At 39.9% G+C, this 18005-nt stretch overlaps 1 protein-coding gene across 2 annotated transcripts in view; it reads left to right on the forward strand.

Annotated features, from left to right (window-relative positions):
• Positions 1-18005, forward strand: part of DPYSL3 (dihydropyrimidinase like 3) — a 303590-nt gene that overhangs the window by 224731 nt on the left and 60854 nt on the right. For both annotated transcript variants that reach the window (XM_085618098.1, XM_085618099.1), the window contains exons 5-6: positions 393-454; positions 791-871. In XM_085618098.1, the coding sequence (XP_085474224.1) occupies positions 393-454; positions 791-871 (143 nt within the window). The remainder of the gene's footprint in view (positions 1-392; positions 455-790; positions 872-18005) is intronic.

Here is an 18005-nt window from a genome sequence, read left to right on the forward strand (position 1 = left end):
GCACCTATATGAACATGTCAATTTCCATCTCCTGTGCACCAGGAAGGTGCTTTATACAGACAGATACTGGCTTGAAGCCCCAGCCCGTGTAGATAAGAGTAGTGGGGCCGGGTTTGGGCGGGGCGGGATGTTGGGGGGAAGATTTGACAGATGAGGTCAAATCAAATAAATAATTAATTTTCCCTCGTCAGCGTATGTCGAAATCCTCCCTCCGCTCTTACCTGCACGGGTCGTGGCTGCCTGGGTCTCAAACTTTATAGTACACTTTCAGGGTTCGACATACTTTAAGGTGAATTTGAATTTAGAAACAGTTTACAACAGTACTTCACTCATAACACTGTTAACCCCAGGGAATTCAACTAGTTTTACTATTTGTTTTATCTCTTTTGTAGGAGTGAACTCGTTCATGGTGTACATGGCTTACAAAGACTTATATCAGATGTCAAACACAGAGGTAAAGTTACTATTCCAATTTTCAAACTACTCCTCTCCGTACCAGACTGAGTGTGACGCGGTTGTAGAATGTAGATGCTGAGATGTGATTCTGCAGTCACCCCTACGCTGCTCCTTGTATGCATTCCACCAGACTCACCAGGCATTCTATAGAGGGGGGAATACTAGGTATGAGCGGCTCCAGGGTGCCATTTTGCAGAATGTTGTCAATTCAGTGGTCCGCGGTATAAAAACACTGGCACGGGTGAAGCGCATGAACTTACTATGCCCCCTTTTTTGGTCGTTCTCATAGATTAAGGAATGTGTTGACATTTCTCATTTCTCATTTGATGTTCAGCTCTATGAGATCTTCACATGCCTGGGGAGTCTCGGAGCCATCGCTCAGGTCCACGCCGAGAACGGGGATATCATTGCACAGGTAAGCAAAGAGAAGTTTGCATTGAACGCTTAGCAGTGCACTGATGTGGGTTGATCACGTATTCTTATGTCACTAAAGGATTCTGATTAAAAGGTGTAGCGTGGAATCTTTCCCAATCAGCACTCATTTGTTACTGTTAACAATGTTTACATTTCAGTGCTTTCTAAAAGATGTTTTGTTTCTGATATTAGTAACATTAAATCTCGTTTTGAAATGTAAATTGGAACTATGTCATGCATTTTAAATTAGTGTACAAAGAACACACTAATTTTAGGCCATGTGTTGTTTTCTTCTCAGAAACAAATCAATCCGGACAAATCTATTTTGACTTTATTGCACTCTTGTTGTAATACTGTAAAGAAAATGTACATATGTATTTGTCGTCTTGCCCCGCCCTCAGATACAGGTTTTCAATGTCTTAATATGTTCTAGATTGAAAATCATCTAAGAGACAAGCAACAACAAATGTGTTTCCCATATATATGTCCTCAGAGTTCGCAATCTCCCGGCTCCTTCATGTGGCAGCTCGTGTTTGGGTGTGAGGCCTGAATAAAAGTGAAGAGAAAATGTCCCTCCGCAGTCACAGAAAGGCACAACACGAGAACTTTGAAGACACGGGACCCATGACCAAAGAGAGTAGTCTCCAAATGCTCTGGGTAGTTTGTTGCTACAAATAAATCACGCTCTTTACTTCAAAGTGCTCGTGTTGCGTCTTTCTGAGACTGCGGAAGGACAGTCTCAGAAAGACACAACACGAGCACTTTGAAGTAAAGAGTGTGATTTATTTGTAGCAACAAACTATATATAAATATATGCATATATATATATATATATATATATATATATTTATATTTATATATAGTTTGTTGCTATATATATATATATATATGAGGAAGTCTTTCCATGCTGGTGATAGGATATCCTCCAATAGCAGTGAGGTAGCCCATATTTTAAGGACATTGAATACGTACACCAGTGTCGGCAGCATTTGAAAAAGGCATTCAAGCCGAAACGCGTTATGCTGGTTTCAATAAATGACGTACTGCGAATCCAAGATGTGCTCTGGTTGATATATATATATATATATATATATATATATATATATATATATATATATATACACATTTCAACCTTCCCCAAGTCGGACATTGTCCCATTCTGGCCCTCCTCCATGCAGATGACACGGTGCTTATGGCCCGCACCCCCTTGGCTTACAGCGATTACTCATCGAATTTGCTCCGTTGATGCAGAATCTCGGATTGAAACTTAATATAAGTAAAACTTTTTTAATGAAACTCGGGAAAAGAGATACAAAATGCTGCAATATAATAATCGAGAGTACCAAAATAATGCACACACCATCCTTCTCTTATTTAGGTATTTTATTTGACCAAGAGGGGAACTGGAGAAGCGCGATTAAGTCCAGAAGGGTCCAGTTTTTTAAATGCATTGCAGCTTTGATCAACTTCTCTAGGAAGCTGAATATTATACATCCAAGAGAAATGATGACCATATACAAGGCCAAATGCCGGCCCACTGCTACGTATGGGTCAGAGCTGTGTGCTAATGTTGACTCACTACAGGTGGTAGAAAATGCCTACTTAAGGAATCTCCTCGCCCTCCCAAAACGTTGTTCCACCTTTGCGTTCCATTCTGAACTGGGCGTAACCGCTTTGGCATAAGATCTGGTCATCTGAGCATACGCAGCTCAATCGCACTATTGTAAAGGATTGCCTTAGATGTGTGTCAGCCCTTAAAATTCCCTGGCTTAAGTTTGTCAGTCATTTCCTGTCGGACTTCGCCCATCCTGAGTATTTTGACCACCCAGAGATTTTGAATAGCGTTTCTAGAAAAGCATTAAAGTTGGAATGCAATTAATTACTTGAGGAACTGACGTTGTCTTCTGAGATTTCCAAACCTTCTCTTCTGAAGAACCAACTGATTCTGACTACATATGGTATGGAAACGTATTTAGAAAATAAATACAATACTCAGCATAGATTTGTTCTGACACGCTTCCGGTTGGACATTGCTTAACCAATTTACCCACCTGAAATAACTGGTCACATGAACTAGGGAAATGACCTTGTGAGAATGTATCCATGCAAAGTACCATGCACATCTTTTTTTCTGTAAGTACTTTTCAGATTTGAGGAATTGTTTAATCAAGCCCCTGTTAAAGCCTCTAAGATTTGTGCAATGTCAACCAGCTTTTATTTACTTGCAATCTCTTCCAAATTTGTATACATTTGTTGTCTGTTTCGGTTTTTATGGGTTGTTATTAGGCGGAAGAAACTGGTATAGACATTTTATTGACAGAAGGAATATGTATTTGCCTGTTTTATCTATATGGCACTTGCTTTTATTCAGTCTTTTAGTTTTTAACTTGATACTTCTATATATTTTTGTACGCTTTTATGATTCACAATGTGATATCGAATAAAGCTTATTTTCGATTTGATTCAATACTTTAGTTTGCTTATAAAGTGTTGATAACCCATTGTGTTAACCAGGATGTTTATATTGTAAAAATTACATTTGGGAAGTGCACATGAGTAAATCTCATTAATGAGGTTGTTTCCATTGAGGGGTCCCATGAGATATTGCAAACAATGAAACATATTGAGTTTGGGACCTGTAGTCTTATTAATCCCAATATCAATATAGTATCACAAGACTAAGGTTTAGAATGCATAGAAAATATAGTACCACAAGCAACAGAATGAAAAGAAAAGAACCTAAACTAGGTAAGCTATTCAAATAGGTTTGAGACAGTAGGTATACATACTCATTATCAAGCCATAAAAATGATCAGTATAGGTTATGAAATGCCTTTACATGAGTCAAGAAATAACCGTTCGAACATTAAGAAAGTGGCTTTTGTTACTAAGGAATTGGTTCCACCCACAACATCGACAATAGTTGTCCCTAAATCACCAGAAGTTATCATTCAAATCGCATTTTGAAATATTTAAAAAATGTTAGGATATATTTTTCAGAAACTATTCACATTGTTCTTCTATTGCCAGTATTCTTATTCAATGAAAATAAAGCAATAGTTTACCTAATATAACTATATCATTTCTAGCAATAAAACTGACTTCTTCCCAAATATCACCTTGCCTTTATCTGAAAATAGACAGCGTTTCTCTGCAAACATGTGATTGTCATCTTCATTAGGCATCTCGCTACCATCAAGTCATCGTGCTACCATCAAGTTTTCAGGTGGGGTATCACATGCAGACATGTCGATACCTTGTCCCAGGTATTCACCATGAGGCAACCAGATCTTGACTACCAACCTTTTCCAGATTCCACAAACACCATGACACCCCCATTTAATTTGTCTGCCACTGATGATATGATATAGCCCTAACCCATATAGTATACATGTTATGATGTACCTTCCCCTCCTATATGCTAACCCTGATGTTCCTCTTTCTCATATATATGGCAGCCATGCATTGATGTATCTCTTTCTTATATGCTTGCTATGCCATCATGTCCTTCACTCATATGCCCGCTAGAGAATGATGTTTACTCGTGTGCCAGACATGATGTGGTGTAAGCCACACATGCCTGTTTCCTTCATGTTCCTTTCATGCTAATTTATTCTGTATGCCCACCGATATAGAATGTGGTGCCACATCATATTTTATCCATGCCATGATATAGCTGTATTCCAGTATGCATCCATGCCATGTGGAACCCCCGTTCCCACAAAGGAAAGACATGCTGTAATGTTCCTGTTTCCCCACATGCCATTTATGATGGCATGTGTGATCAACGTCATGAAATGACTATGTTTCCATGCACTACCCATGCAATGATAAACCCAGATGCTATTTATGCCTTTATGTGCCTCTCCTCCCCTTGAGCCAGCCATACTATCATGGGCTCCAACCCCACTTACACTAGTTGTGCCATCATGTGCTTTTTTCCTCATATGCCAACCATAAAGTGCCCACTTCCTTTTGTGTCAGCCATGCTATGATGCATCACTTCCTCCATATGATAGGCCAGGCTTGATGTCTCCACATTCTCATAAGACAGACATGCCATGCTATGAACAAGTCACCGATACAAGCTATTCCATGATTTGCCCTTTTTACCACTTTTGTCAGTCATGCCATGACATGACTGAGCCTCCATATGCCAGGTATGATGTGTCGATGTTCCCAACTATGTCAGTTGTACACACAGAAGTGCACATTCCTTAATCCTGGGGAAATGGCTGTCCCTGTCATTTGTAATGCTTGCAAGCACACAGTGTATGCATTGGAAAGCTGCAGCTTCATGTACCCGCTATTTACACATGTAAATGCCATGTTAGAGATGGCAACAAAGCTTTGGTACTCTTTGTGGTGGTCCCACCCACAATGCCCTAAAGACCAGTCACTAATTATGTGTGTGCTCTTTGCATCCCCAACCCTCAAGCTGGAATTGGGAAACGTGCTGAAAGCAGTCTTTTCTCTTTCTTTATCCAAAGTTAACCCTCATAGCTGCCTCCCATTACCAAGTTATGTTACTTTGGGCAATCATTGAAATTAGCCGGGTGACCTCTGATCCTAAGCTTCTTGGAACTGTCTTTTAGGGGCCCATATATTCCCACATATCATTGTTGAAGTACCTTTGTTGCAGAAGTGCAATGGGAAACTCAAAGCAGCAGTGTTATGGAGCCCTAGTTTTCACCAGGGTTTATTAACAACCCTTAACACATAAACAGCGATTCTGTACCTCAAACTCTGACCAGCCCTAGCAGCTCACATACTTTCTTAAGAGGTAGCATAATTCACTTCCAATTCATCAGGAGCTGGGAGACCTCATTACTCCCTCATGGTATAGCACAAAGAAGTGTCCTGCAACTACTTTGGGGTTGTAGGTCACTGGGAACCACATAGCTCCTAAATTTGTCAACTGGGTTACAGGCCCTTGTTTATGACTTGCTGTGCATTGCCCACTTATTGCCTACTCCAGAATTTGTTGAGCTCGGTCCAGCTACTTCTCTCTGACCTCTGGCACACACCGGGGTTCCCAAGGCAGAGAGCCTCTGCGAATTTTCCCAGTACTGAGTCGCGCCATAGAGCCTGGCCAGCCACCAAATGGATGCAACTGTTCTAATACTTCCTCCAGAGTTGTGACCATGGCCTAGCAGAACTCCTCCTATGATGGATGGTATCAGCACTGTCCCACCCATCCCAGGTTTGGCAGAACTGAGTCTTATGGATCTGTGCCAAGGGCAGCTCCAGCAAGCGGTGCGACTCTGCCTTCAGAGACCAGCTCTATATATATTCAAATACTCGACGATTCCTTACACTCATCTACTCCATACACATACAGACGGCGAGTGAGAAAACAGCAGACCTTCTCATTTATCAATCAGTCAATTACTTCATCATGGCTTGCATCATCCTTCCTCCCTTCCTGTCGATATGTTGTCAGCTTCCATCAGGCCTCCAAAGATGTGTTTGCTGGGTGCTCATCCGCCAGCACAGCTACTGCAGCCATGCATCTCCCTGCATGCGTACGCAGGCATATACATGCATACCTTCAGGGGAACTTAGCAAACTCTTAACTAACTGCTTTCTGAACACACACCTACACTGGATCTCAAGCGTTTATTTGAAACACGCAAAGCTTGAACTATGACACCCTGGTGATTATAGTGCACTGGGAGCACTTTCAATAAAATGTCGAGCAGCCTTTGCTTGTTATTTGCTCAGCAAACAATCATTTGCGTCTTTGCTACACCTGGCAGACACACGTTTGATGGTATTTGCCACAGAGTATGCTTTGATGAATGAACATGCTTCTGCATGCTGGGACCACAACCCACTCTGGGCAAACTGATAAGTCCCTTCGGAGCTGTCTGCGTTGGCAGGCATTGCATGCACCTCCATCTGGAGGGAAGCAAATAAGCATGTCCTGTCGTCGCCTGTCTGAGGTTGGCTGCGTCACTGTTCATGGGGGATCTTCCTTTTCGGGTAAGTCAAGACTGACTTTAGTGTAGTGTGTTTTGGCTGTAATCGCCCATAACACTACGGAGAGGAGTTTCCCCGGAGTAACTGCTACTAGTAATACTTGATTCATCATATTCGTCCATTACTGTTGTTTTGCAATCTATGTGAGCCCCTTGTATGCAGCACAGATAAGCCAGCTGTGAGCCGCAAGCTCACTTTGCCAAAGGATTCAGACTACTTCTCATCAATGAGGCGCCATACGTGCAATATTTAGCTGTGGTTGTTTTGCATCCCAAGCAAGCATCATCTAGAAGTTAAGAGTGAAATGTCCCTTTCAGAGAGATGAAGACGCATTTCCAAGCGAATAGGCAGTGTTTGTTATTTCACAAGTGAGCTAAAAATGATTGAATCTAACATTTTTCTACATTTCATTTCACTAAGGAATTAGGGGCAGACAGATTCTTAAATGGAAGATCTGCATGGCAACCATACAGAACTCCAAACCCTTTATCTTAAAGCAGTTACACTGCAATGCCGTTCAAGGACCATGCAGGAAATATCTGTATGAACAGTTGAGTCTTGGCTTTCAAATTCACAATGTACTGATTTTGATTTTTGGGAATCCTAATGATTGACCTCTTCGATGTTTCTAAAATTTGTCATCTCTAGTTCAGCAATGAGCAAGTGAAGTATCCCCTTACTCATTCCAATTTGGGTAATCGGGCACCTGAGGCAAGGATGGTTGGACTGATTCACTGAGCAATGTTAAGGTTTCTCAAGAATACCACAAGATTGATGATGCCTGAGGGTGAGGTGCCCTGGGGATGTCATCACGATGGCAACCGCTGCCCATTATGGAGATTTCAAATTACTTCAGAGGGATGCCATGGTTGTTGAAAAATCTTACTTGGAAAAAAAGGGGAGGCGTTTCCTCAAGTTTCTTAAGATGTGTCAATCATTGAAGACTGATACAACCCCTCAAGCCACTTAAATATATTTTGTTATGGATCACTATGTAATTTGCTAGCTGCTGCACTCTGCATGTGTCCAGAACAGAGGCCACCTACTGATGAGTCTCCAACCCCCTGTCTGGACCCAGCAGTCATTTTTGAAAAGAGAACTGCTTGATATTTTTAGCTCCATAACTTCCATTGTGGAGAGGCTTCAGCCTTGAAACGTCTTTAAAATACACCTTCAGCTTCTTTCCAAAACTGTCAACATCACTCATAAAGGCCTTGGTGTGAGCAAACTGGTCCCTTTTCTAAGTTTCCCGTCACACAAAACCACATCCCAGCACCACCTGCAGGTTGGATGGCAAATACTGATCTCACCACAGACCTCTCCCTCTGGTGTTCAAGACAGCAGTCTCCCAGAGCGTTATGGTCTGCATCTAACCACCTTTAAGGTGTTCCTAAACCACACAGTGCTACATCCACGCTAAAAGTCGAACGCTCAAGTATTCCTCTATTTGGGAATGCCCTCTCCCTTGAGATTTGTGCCCCATCCACACGTCCACCTTTCTACACTGCCTCTTCTCGAATGACTCCAAAACTACCTTTTACCCTCATTAGCTTATCATTGAAGCTGTAATTATACTTATTTCTTGCTCTAGCAGATATGATATATATATATATATCACCAAAGAGGAGGTGAAATTTTTACATAAAGAGCATCCGGTTGTACCGAGCATTTATTTTATCCCCAAAGTGCATAAAGGGGTTATGCCAATTCCGGGACGCCCTATAGTGTCAGCCATCAATGGTATGTTTGAAAATACCTCCAAGTATATTGACTTTTTCCTCCAAGAGTTCGTGATGAATCTGCCTAGTTACATACGGGATACCATGGATTTTTTACATAAACTCAATAGCCTCACTTTACCACCTGACATTATTTTAATAACTATGGACATTACAGCACTGTATACCAGTATAGCCCATGATGATGGATTGCGTGCTGTAGAATACTTTCTGGGTGAAAGAAATATGGAATTTTACAAACATAACGCCATGTTAATTAGCATGATTCGTATTTGTTTGGGTAATAACTTGTTTCTTTTCAACAATGAGGCTTTTCAACAACTGAGAGGCGTGGCTATAGGGGCATGTTTCTCTCCCAGCTATGCATGTTTACATGTAGGCTGGTGGGAGAGGCATGTCCTCATGGTCCGTCATGCGGAGATATGGTCCACCAAAGTGATATCATGGTGGCGTTATATAGACGATATTTTCGTCATTTGGAAGGGTACTGAACAGGAGGCGTTGGGATTTGTTAATGATATCAACGATAATGATTTGAATTTGGAATTTTCTGCTGATATTAGCTCCAATGTTGTCAACTTCCTAGATGTAACGATTAATTTTAAGGATGGTAAATTGGAAACCAGTCTTTTTCGTAAAAATACATCAGTAAATACTGTGTTACATGCAGAAAGCTTCCATCCACAACACACAATCAATAGTATTCCTTATGGGGAATTTCTGCGGATCCACAGAGCATGCAGTACCATAGCAGCGCGTGATGAACATCAGTTAAATGCCAAGAATAGGTTATTAGCGCGTGGGTATGATGAAAAAAGCTTAACAAAAGCCATGATAAAAGCTAACCTAAGGAATAGGAGTGACCTATTGATATCTAAAAACACATCAAATCAAGTAATATTATCGCCTACCGAAACTATTTCAGACAATGAGGTTAATGAAAGTGAAATGAGACTCATTACTACCTACAGCAGACAGGCCAAAACTATTAAGAAAATTATTTGTAAAGAATGGCCCATAGTGTTAACGGATCCTACCTTAAAGGCAGTACTTCCTAAAACTCCCACTATTACATACAGGCGAGCATTTTCTATGCGAGACGAACTAGTATCCAGTAGTCCAGAAATATCCATTAGTGGTACATGGCTAGCCCCAGTGAAAGGGTTTTTTAAATGCTCCTCCTGTAGAGCGTGTAAATTTGGCATAAACACTAACCAGTACACCACACCTTTCAGTGACAGTCCCAGATATCTCAAGGGACATTACACCTGTCGCACCGATCATGTGGTGTACGTATTACAATGCACATGCGAACTAAAATATGTGGGTAGTACAAAACTGCAAGCTTACAACAGAATTTTACAGCACCTTAGGGCCATAGTAAACTCGGATCCAACTTACCCGGTAGCGAGACATTTTAAAACTTGCCACAACAACAATTTGAGCTGTTTGAGCTATTTTATTATAGACTCGGTACCCAAAATGAAGAGAGGAGGTAACCGGGAAAAAGCTCTGAGGCAACTGGAATGCAAATATATAGTGGAGTTGGACACACGCATTCCAGGAGGTTTGAACAATGGGGAAGATTTACATCATTTTTTATAGTTACCTGTGATAGCAATAATGTGTGTATTTATCATTTTTTAACACTTATGATAATCAGGTCTCATTTCCACCTCGTCAGCACTTGGATACCTTTGTACATCTTTGAATATCCTCGCCTTATATGAGATTATAGAATACTGGTAAAGAAGTCTCATATTTTCCTTAGTTTTCTAATTTTTCTACATTTCATAGATTTATATATATTTATGGGTTTTTCAGTGATCCAGCTTCTTCTGTGTTTATATTTACATGCAATTTGATTGCTGTATTTAGCCTTTTTCAGTATTTGTGCCATCTAAGTCAGATACCCAGTTTGATATTTAGACGTTTTAGACATTAATAGGCTGTATATATATTATGTACATACATTTTAGAACTGTTTTTTATGTGATTTCCGGTCCATTGTTTTATGATGTCATATTGATCTCATTTTAATGTTTTGCAAGTTTTGCACATTACTTTGCAGATTTGCACATTTGGCTGTATTTGCACGGATATTAACAATGATTGCTATATTTGCACATAATTTTGCGGACTTTTGCACATCTTTTCTGTATTTGCACAGATAATGACATATGCATTTATTTTCTGCTATGTTTGCACATGATATGCGTCATTTGCACATAATGTATGTGGAGTGTTTCTCGTTTGATTCCCTTCCACCAATTATCATGGCTATATCCTAACGCAGTGCAGGCATTCTACCCGGATTGCGGCTATATGGTTAACAGTAGCGTAATTTGTTTGACAATCCGGGTTTGAATCATGCCAATGGTTTATATATTTTGGACTGGAAATAATCATCAAGTTATTGTATGCTTTAATTTTCAATTTATTTCTTTGAATTGATTGTGAAATCGTTATGTACAGCCATATATGAGTATTTTGTCTATGTCTACACGTAACTGGGGTCATGGCACCTTTAAATAGCCACGTTCAGTATAAGCTAATCATGTGATCAAGACCGCTGTGTCGGTCGAAACGCGTCTGAACCTATCCTTTGTTTAAAATAAATCGAGCATGAAAATCTGAACCAGCATTTGAGTGTCCGTGTCTTTTGGGAGTACCGGCTGGTGCTTCGGAAGGAGTATTCGATATATATATATATATATATATATATGTTCAAAAAACGAAGTTCCACTCGCGCTCTCGGGCGGCACATGCAGAGAAACAGCGGACTCAAATCCAAAAGTAAAGGGGGTTTATTAAATCATAGACCCGCCGTGACGCGTTTCGCCACTTTCGTGGCTTGTTCACACAACGTTGTACATACAAATGACACCATTACATACTTTTCGACTGTCATGGAAATAGAAAGAGGCTGTCACCATTGATGTTATATCGGATCAGAAGCAAGGAAGCAACATGAGCGCCATCTTAACATGTACATTACGTTTCAACATTCTCATGTTATTTCCACTTCACGTTGCAAACAGTGCACTAGGGAAAAAACCCATTAAACAGAAATATTAAATAAAGTATACTCTATTTTGTCAGCACCATTTTAAACGTTTAACGAAAATTACTCGTTATGTGTTATTATTTTGGATTTTGAGCTTTTTTGCCCCTACGTATATGTAGACAACAAACTATGCATTTATAAAGCAGTCATGTAAATCAAATTGGATATCTTCATATCGTATAAATGCATACAGGCGATTGTTCATTTGTCAAATAAAGTTTTTGTTCTACGTCGCAGGGATAAAAAAATGTCTGGTTACCGGGAATTAGTTTACCCAAATACACAACGTTACCATTATTATCTGATGCGAGTTAAGAATCATGTTGAAGACGACACTCGCTTCCTTGGTGTATTATAAGCCTCCTATTGTCAAAGTATTAATTCCCCTTGTTAGTGGGTAAAAAATCGAGTCTATACACATTATATAAACAGGTAACTTAATTCCTTATCTCCTGTTATCTCACAATGGACTTTTAATCTTTCAATTGTACCCTGATTAGTGGGTAAATATAATTTATGTTATTCTCGATTATTTATTATTGCAAGGTGTCATGTATTACCCTTATTTCACCTTCTTGTGCTCAAACTATAAAACCATATTGATTTATCTTACACAAAAGGACGTCGGATGATCTGATGAAGAAAGGGGGGGGGGGAAGATTTGTAGATCTCAAAACTGGGTCAGCCAAAACACCCTTTTCTCTTCTCTTCCTGTTAAGAAGATAACACATAAAAAAGAGAATATATAAGAATATACATCTCAAAGCAGTCATTGATATAACATATTCATTCATTATACAGATGTATTGCCATTTCTTCATCAAGATTATGGCCATTAGGAAACAAAGTGCACATACTTATAATGTGTTTTGATTCGCGCTGTCTCAATCTTAACAACCTGTTTCCTCCTCTCATTTTGGGTGTAATTTGTTCAATGGCATAGTATGTGAGTTTAGAACAATCAGAGAAATGGTAACTTGAGAAATGACGGGCAATAGGATATTGTTTATCCTTATTTGTAATAGCCCGCATATGTTCCAGCACACGTTTTTTTGCCATATGAACGGTGCTGCCAACATACCGGAGTTTACACGGACACTCCAAAACATAGATCACAAAGTTACTCGTACATGTCAAAAAATTGTGAAATACTGATCATGGTATTAGTGCTGGTGTTCATGTATTCTTTGACCATTTTGCTGTTCCTGCAGGCTTTACAATGGCCACATGGAAAAAAGCCCGGTAGATCAATACCTCTCACTTCAAGGTTGAAATTAAGATCACTATGTACAAGAGTGTCCCTGAAACTGCGTCTCTTCCTGTATGTGATCATAGGTTGTGTTGGTAGATTACTACCTATAATGGTGTCATTTCTCAGGATTTCCCAGTGACGTTGTACAATCTTACGGACTTGGGTAGAATGACCATTGAATGTCATGATCAATCTAGTTTTGTCCTCTTCTTCCTGTAGTGTGGTAGCAATTTCTGGAGTCAACAGAGTGCTAGATCTTTCAACTGACTTTATTCTTTCTGCGGCTTTTTTGAGAACCCATGATGGATATCCTCTTGCTTTAAACCTCTCCATCATTATTCTTTCTTCTTTCTGGTAGTCTGATAATAAGCTACAGTTTCTTTTTGCTCTGAGTAGTTCTCCATATGGAATGCTCCACTTTAAATTATCGGGGTGACTACTCAGAGCATGAAGCAAAGTATTGCCAGCAGTACTCTTGCGATATAAGATTGTATGTACTTTGTTGTTTTTCACCTGCACACATGTATCTAGGTACTCGACTTTCTCTTTACTGATGGTACTGGTTAGTGTGATGTTTTTGTTGTTCTGGTTTAGTTTATCAATGAACAGTACAGCCTCTCTCTCTTCACCTTGCCATACTAAAAAAATGTCATCGATATATATCTAAGCCACAAAATGACTTTGGTGTGAAATTCTTGTAGATCTGGTCTCACTAGGATCTCTTCCTCCCATGCCCCCATGAACAAATTCGCGAAACTAGGCGCGAAACATGTACCCATCGCGGTACCGTGTTCCTGTTTATAAATCATATAATTAAACAGAAAATAATTGTTCGTGAGACAAAATCTGATCATGTCCAGGATCATGCCTGTGTGTTCTAATAGGTCAATACTTCTGCGTTTCAAAAATCCTGCGCAGGATTGGATCCCTTGCTCATGGTCTATTATAGTGTACAATGAGTTAACGTCTAAAGTTATCAGAACGTAATTCTCTTGCCACACTAGTTTTGAGATTTTGTTGAGAAAGTCTTTTGTATCTCTTACGTAAGATGGAAGTGTAAAAACAAATTCTCGTAAGAAATGATCTGCGTATCGTGAGATGTTTTCAAGGGAACTGCCTTTGGATGAGATAATCGGCCTGCCTGGGGGATTGTCCCTATTCTTATGTATCTTTGGGAGCAGATACATTACCGGTAGAATGGGACAGTCTTTTTTTAGGAAACAGAATTCCTCCCACTCTAACAGGCCTTTATCTTTCCATTCCTTAAGTAATTCCCACCCTTTGTTGATGCTGTCATTATATTCCACCCGTGTCACATTGGTATATGTCTTACCATCCTTGAGTTGTCTCAACGCCTCATTAATGTACATGTCTTTAGGCAAAATCACAATATTGCCCCCTTTGTCGGCAGGTCTTATTATGATACTCTCGTCACAAGCTAGATCTTTAATTGCTTCTTTCTGGGTTGCAGTAAGATTGTATTTAAACTTTTTCATTTTCTTTGCCCAATTGTTTTTCCTGAACTTTAACATGTCAGCACTTACTAACTCCTGAAAGGTATCGATGTTATCGTGTCCCATTTTGGGGATAAAAGTGGATTGAGGTTTGAAATTACTACATGCCGCTTTGTCATGTTGTATTTCCAATTCATTCAAGATGAGTAGGGAGTCTTGGCTCATACCTGTTTCATCTGGATTGTTTTGGAGCTCATGCAGGATTATCATTGTATCTATGTCACCAATTGTCAATGGCTCTTCCTGCGTGTTGTGTATTTTGTGATGAGTTTCTCTATTCACTGTTGGTTTCAATTTGTGCCATTTTTTTTAATTTCATTTTTCTGCAGAATTTAAAAACATCAATTTTACTTTCGGTATAGTTCATTGGCATTGATGGACAGAAGGATAGTCCTAGACACAAAGTTCTTTTAACTTTTTGGCTGATGGTTTTGGTGCTCAAGTTTACAATAGTTTGATTTACCATTGTGTCATCCATCATTAGTTCTTTTTGGAGCGAGTTTGTCTTCTTCCCATGTACTCCGTAGTTTTCTCTCCTCTTCCTTCTTTGTCCGGTCCTTTTCCTCCTCTTCCTCTGGTACCCCTTCCTCTTCCTCTGCCCCTTCCTCTCGGTTGTGGTGAATCTTCCATCCGATTCTCTTTCGTCACCGACCTTGTTGTCTGCCGGTTCTGTTTCATCAACCGGTATTCGTCTAAAAAAGTGGGTTTTGGGTAGGTTATTCTTTCAGTACTTGAGGTTGAACTTTCTGACGTTCTTATCATAGATTCATCCGTGTTGGTGTCACTGAGGTCTATAGCTTCCTCCACTTGTGAATCGTGTTGTGCATTGATGTTTGTTTCTGCTGTACTTCTATTATCATACAGATGATCATACTTTTTACTGTATGTTAAAACTCTGCCAGCCTCGTAGTCCCCACAGTCTCTATGTAATTTGCGCTGTTTTCTCTTTTTAATGTCATCTTCCATAGTTTTTAGATGTTTTTTCATTTCTTCTAAGAATTTGACAATTATATCTTGGTCTTCATGTACATCCAATTTCTTTTTTATTTCTTCTATTTCTTGTTTGATTTTTTCACTGTCCGACCAGGCATATTTCACTAGTATTTCTAGCATATTCTTTGAGCTGCAGGCTGAATTCATGGACCACTCCTCCAGCATTTTGGGGTCTGGAGAGTCATATGACGGAGTTATATAAATTCTTAATCCTCTAGGTATCATAGATTTTTCAATGTAATCCTGGAGTGATGTTGCCTCCCACCACTTAGAGATTTCTTGTTTCTGGAGTTTTTCCAATCTTTTCAGTGTATTATAGATTGTATTTTCACTTGCTGCTTTTGCCTGTACATTTTTGGCAACACCAGGTGCCCTCGCAAAAAGTGCTTGTGCTGCCTCTCTGCGTTCCCTTTCCTCATCCATCCGACTTCGGAAAGTGCAAGATATTCAGATTGAGATGTTCGTGATTTTTGGAAATATGTCCGCAAAACTATGCATATGCCAGCCCCTTTGTCAATACAAAGTTCCCCCAGGCTAAGGGAAAATATCTATCTTTAAATATAGATATGTAGTGCCATTGAAAGATTAAAAGTCCATTGTGAGATAACAGGAGATAAGGAATTAAGTTACCTGTTTATATAATGTGTATAGACTCGATTTTTTACCCACTAACAAGGGGAATTAATACTTTGACAATAGGAGGCTTATAATACACCAAGGAAGCGAGTGTCGTCTTCAACATGATTCTTAACTCGCATCAGATAATAATGGTAACGTTGTGTATTTGGGTAAACTAATTCCCGGTAACCAGACATTTTTTTATCCCTGCGACGTAGAACAAAAACTTTATTTGACAAATGAACAATCGCCTGTATGCATTTATACGATATGAAGATATCCAATTTGATTTACATGACTGCTTTATAAATGCATAGTTTGTTGTCTACATATACGTAGGGGCAAAAAAGCTCAAAATCCAAAATAATAACACATAACGAGTAATTTTCGTTAAACGTTTAAAATGGTGCTGACAAAATAGAGTATACTTTATTTAATATTTCTGTTTAATGGGTTTTTTCCCTAGTGCACTGTTTGCAACGTGAAGTGGAAATAACATGAGAATGTTGAAACGTAATGTACATGTTAAGATGGCGCTCATGTTGCTTCCTTGCTTCTGATCCGATATAACATCAATGGTGACAGCCTCTTTCTATTTCCATGACAGTCGAAAAGTATGTAATGGTGTCATTTGTATGTACAACGTTGTGTGAAGAAGCCACGAAAGTGGCGAAACGCGTCACGGCGGGTCTATGATTTAATAAACCCCCTTTACTTTTGGATTTGAGTCTGCTGTTTCTCTGCATGTGCCGCCCGAGAGCGCGAGTCGAACTTCGTTTTTTGAACATATTTACTTGCTGGTTTTGCTCCGCCGGTCTCGCGCCACCCTCTAAAGATTGAGGACACCAGAAAGGAGGATCTTGGCTTTTATATATATATATATATATATATATATATATATATATATATATATATATATATATATATATATTACCTACTGGCGGTCGCCAGTAGGTAGTTATAGTTAGGACCCTGTTTCCATAGGAAATCCGCAACATTCTATTTTGAATAACTTTGGCGCCGGTTGACGAATCCTCGCGAACTTTTCAAAACTAATGGGGCGCTACGCTCCGCTCCTACCCTGAAAGGCTTGGGGTGATTCGTCAAGCGGGGGCTCAAAACGCGTTTTCCCCATGCATTTTTCCATAGGACCTTTAGACACAGCTACAGCCCGAACGGCTGAACAGAATTACTTGTAATTTGGCAGAGAGGTAGCCATAAGGTCAAGGAAGTGCCTTTTGTAGGTCTGGTGTAAATCTGTTCAGTAGTTCCTGAGAAAATAGCATTTAAATCAATATATATATCTGTGGCAGCGCTCCGTGCGCTTACCGTGCGCTTACGGTAAGCTTACCGTACGCGTACGGTGCCGTGCGCGAGCGCGTTTCTGATTGGTTGTTAGATCAAAGTAAAATTCGAATCGGTCGAAACCAGGAAGTGTCGGCCGCCATTTTCTCTCTCGCACTCTGAGGGGGGGAGGAAAAACAAAGTTGGATAACATGAAAAGGGGCAGGCTAGACAGCTCCTAACCACCTAGCCATGGTTAGGATGTCCCAGAAGGACCCCCAAAGCCAAAAATGTATTATTTTTTTTTTTGAAAAAACGCCGAATGCGCTTACCGTACGCGTACGGCAAAAAATTAAATAAAAAAAAACAAACTCCACATATTCCCCCCCCCCAGTGTGCAAAAGGTGACCGCAGGTCACCTTTTGTGCATGGCATATAAATGAATAGAACATTTAATAGATAACCTTTCACAACGAAGCGCATAATATGTCCTCCGTGTGCGGACGGTGCGCGAAGCGCATCGTGCGTACATGGCCCATCCAGCGTAACGTGGGCACGCGGTGAAGTGGGCGCGCACGGCACGAACGGCGTAAAGTAACTTAGCATTTAAAAAACCGTACAAATTCACTGAAAAAACCATAGGTTTCACACACGTTATAGTTAGGAATTAGCATTTAAAAAACCTT

This window comes from Triturus cristatus, chromosome 7 (assembly GCF_964204655.1).
Source record: "Triturus cristatus chromosome 7, aTriCri1.1, whole genome shotgun sequence".
NCBI lineage: Eukaryota > Metazoa > Chordata > Amphibia > Caudata > Salamandridae > Triturus > Triturus cristatus.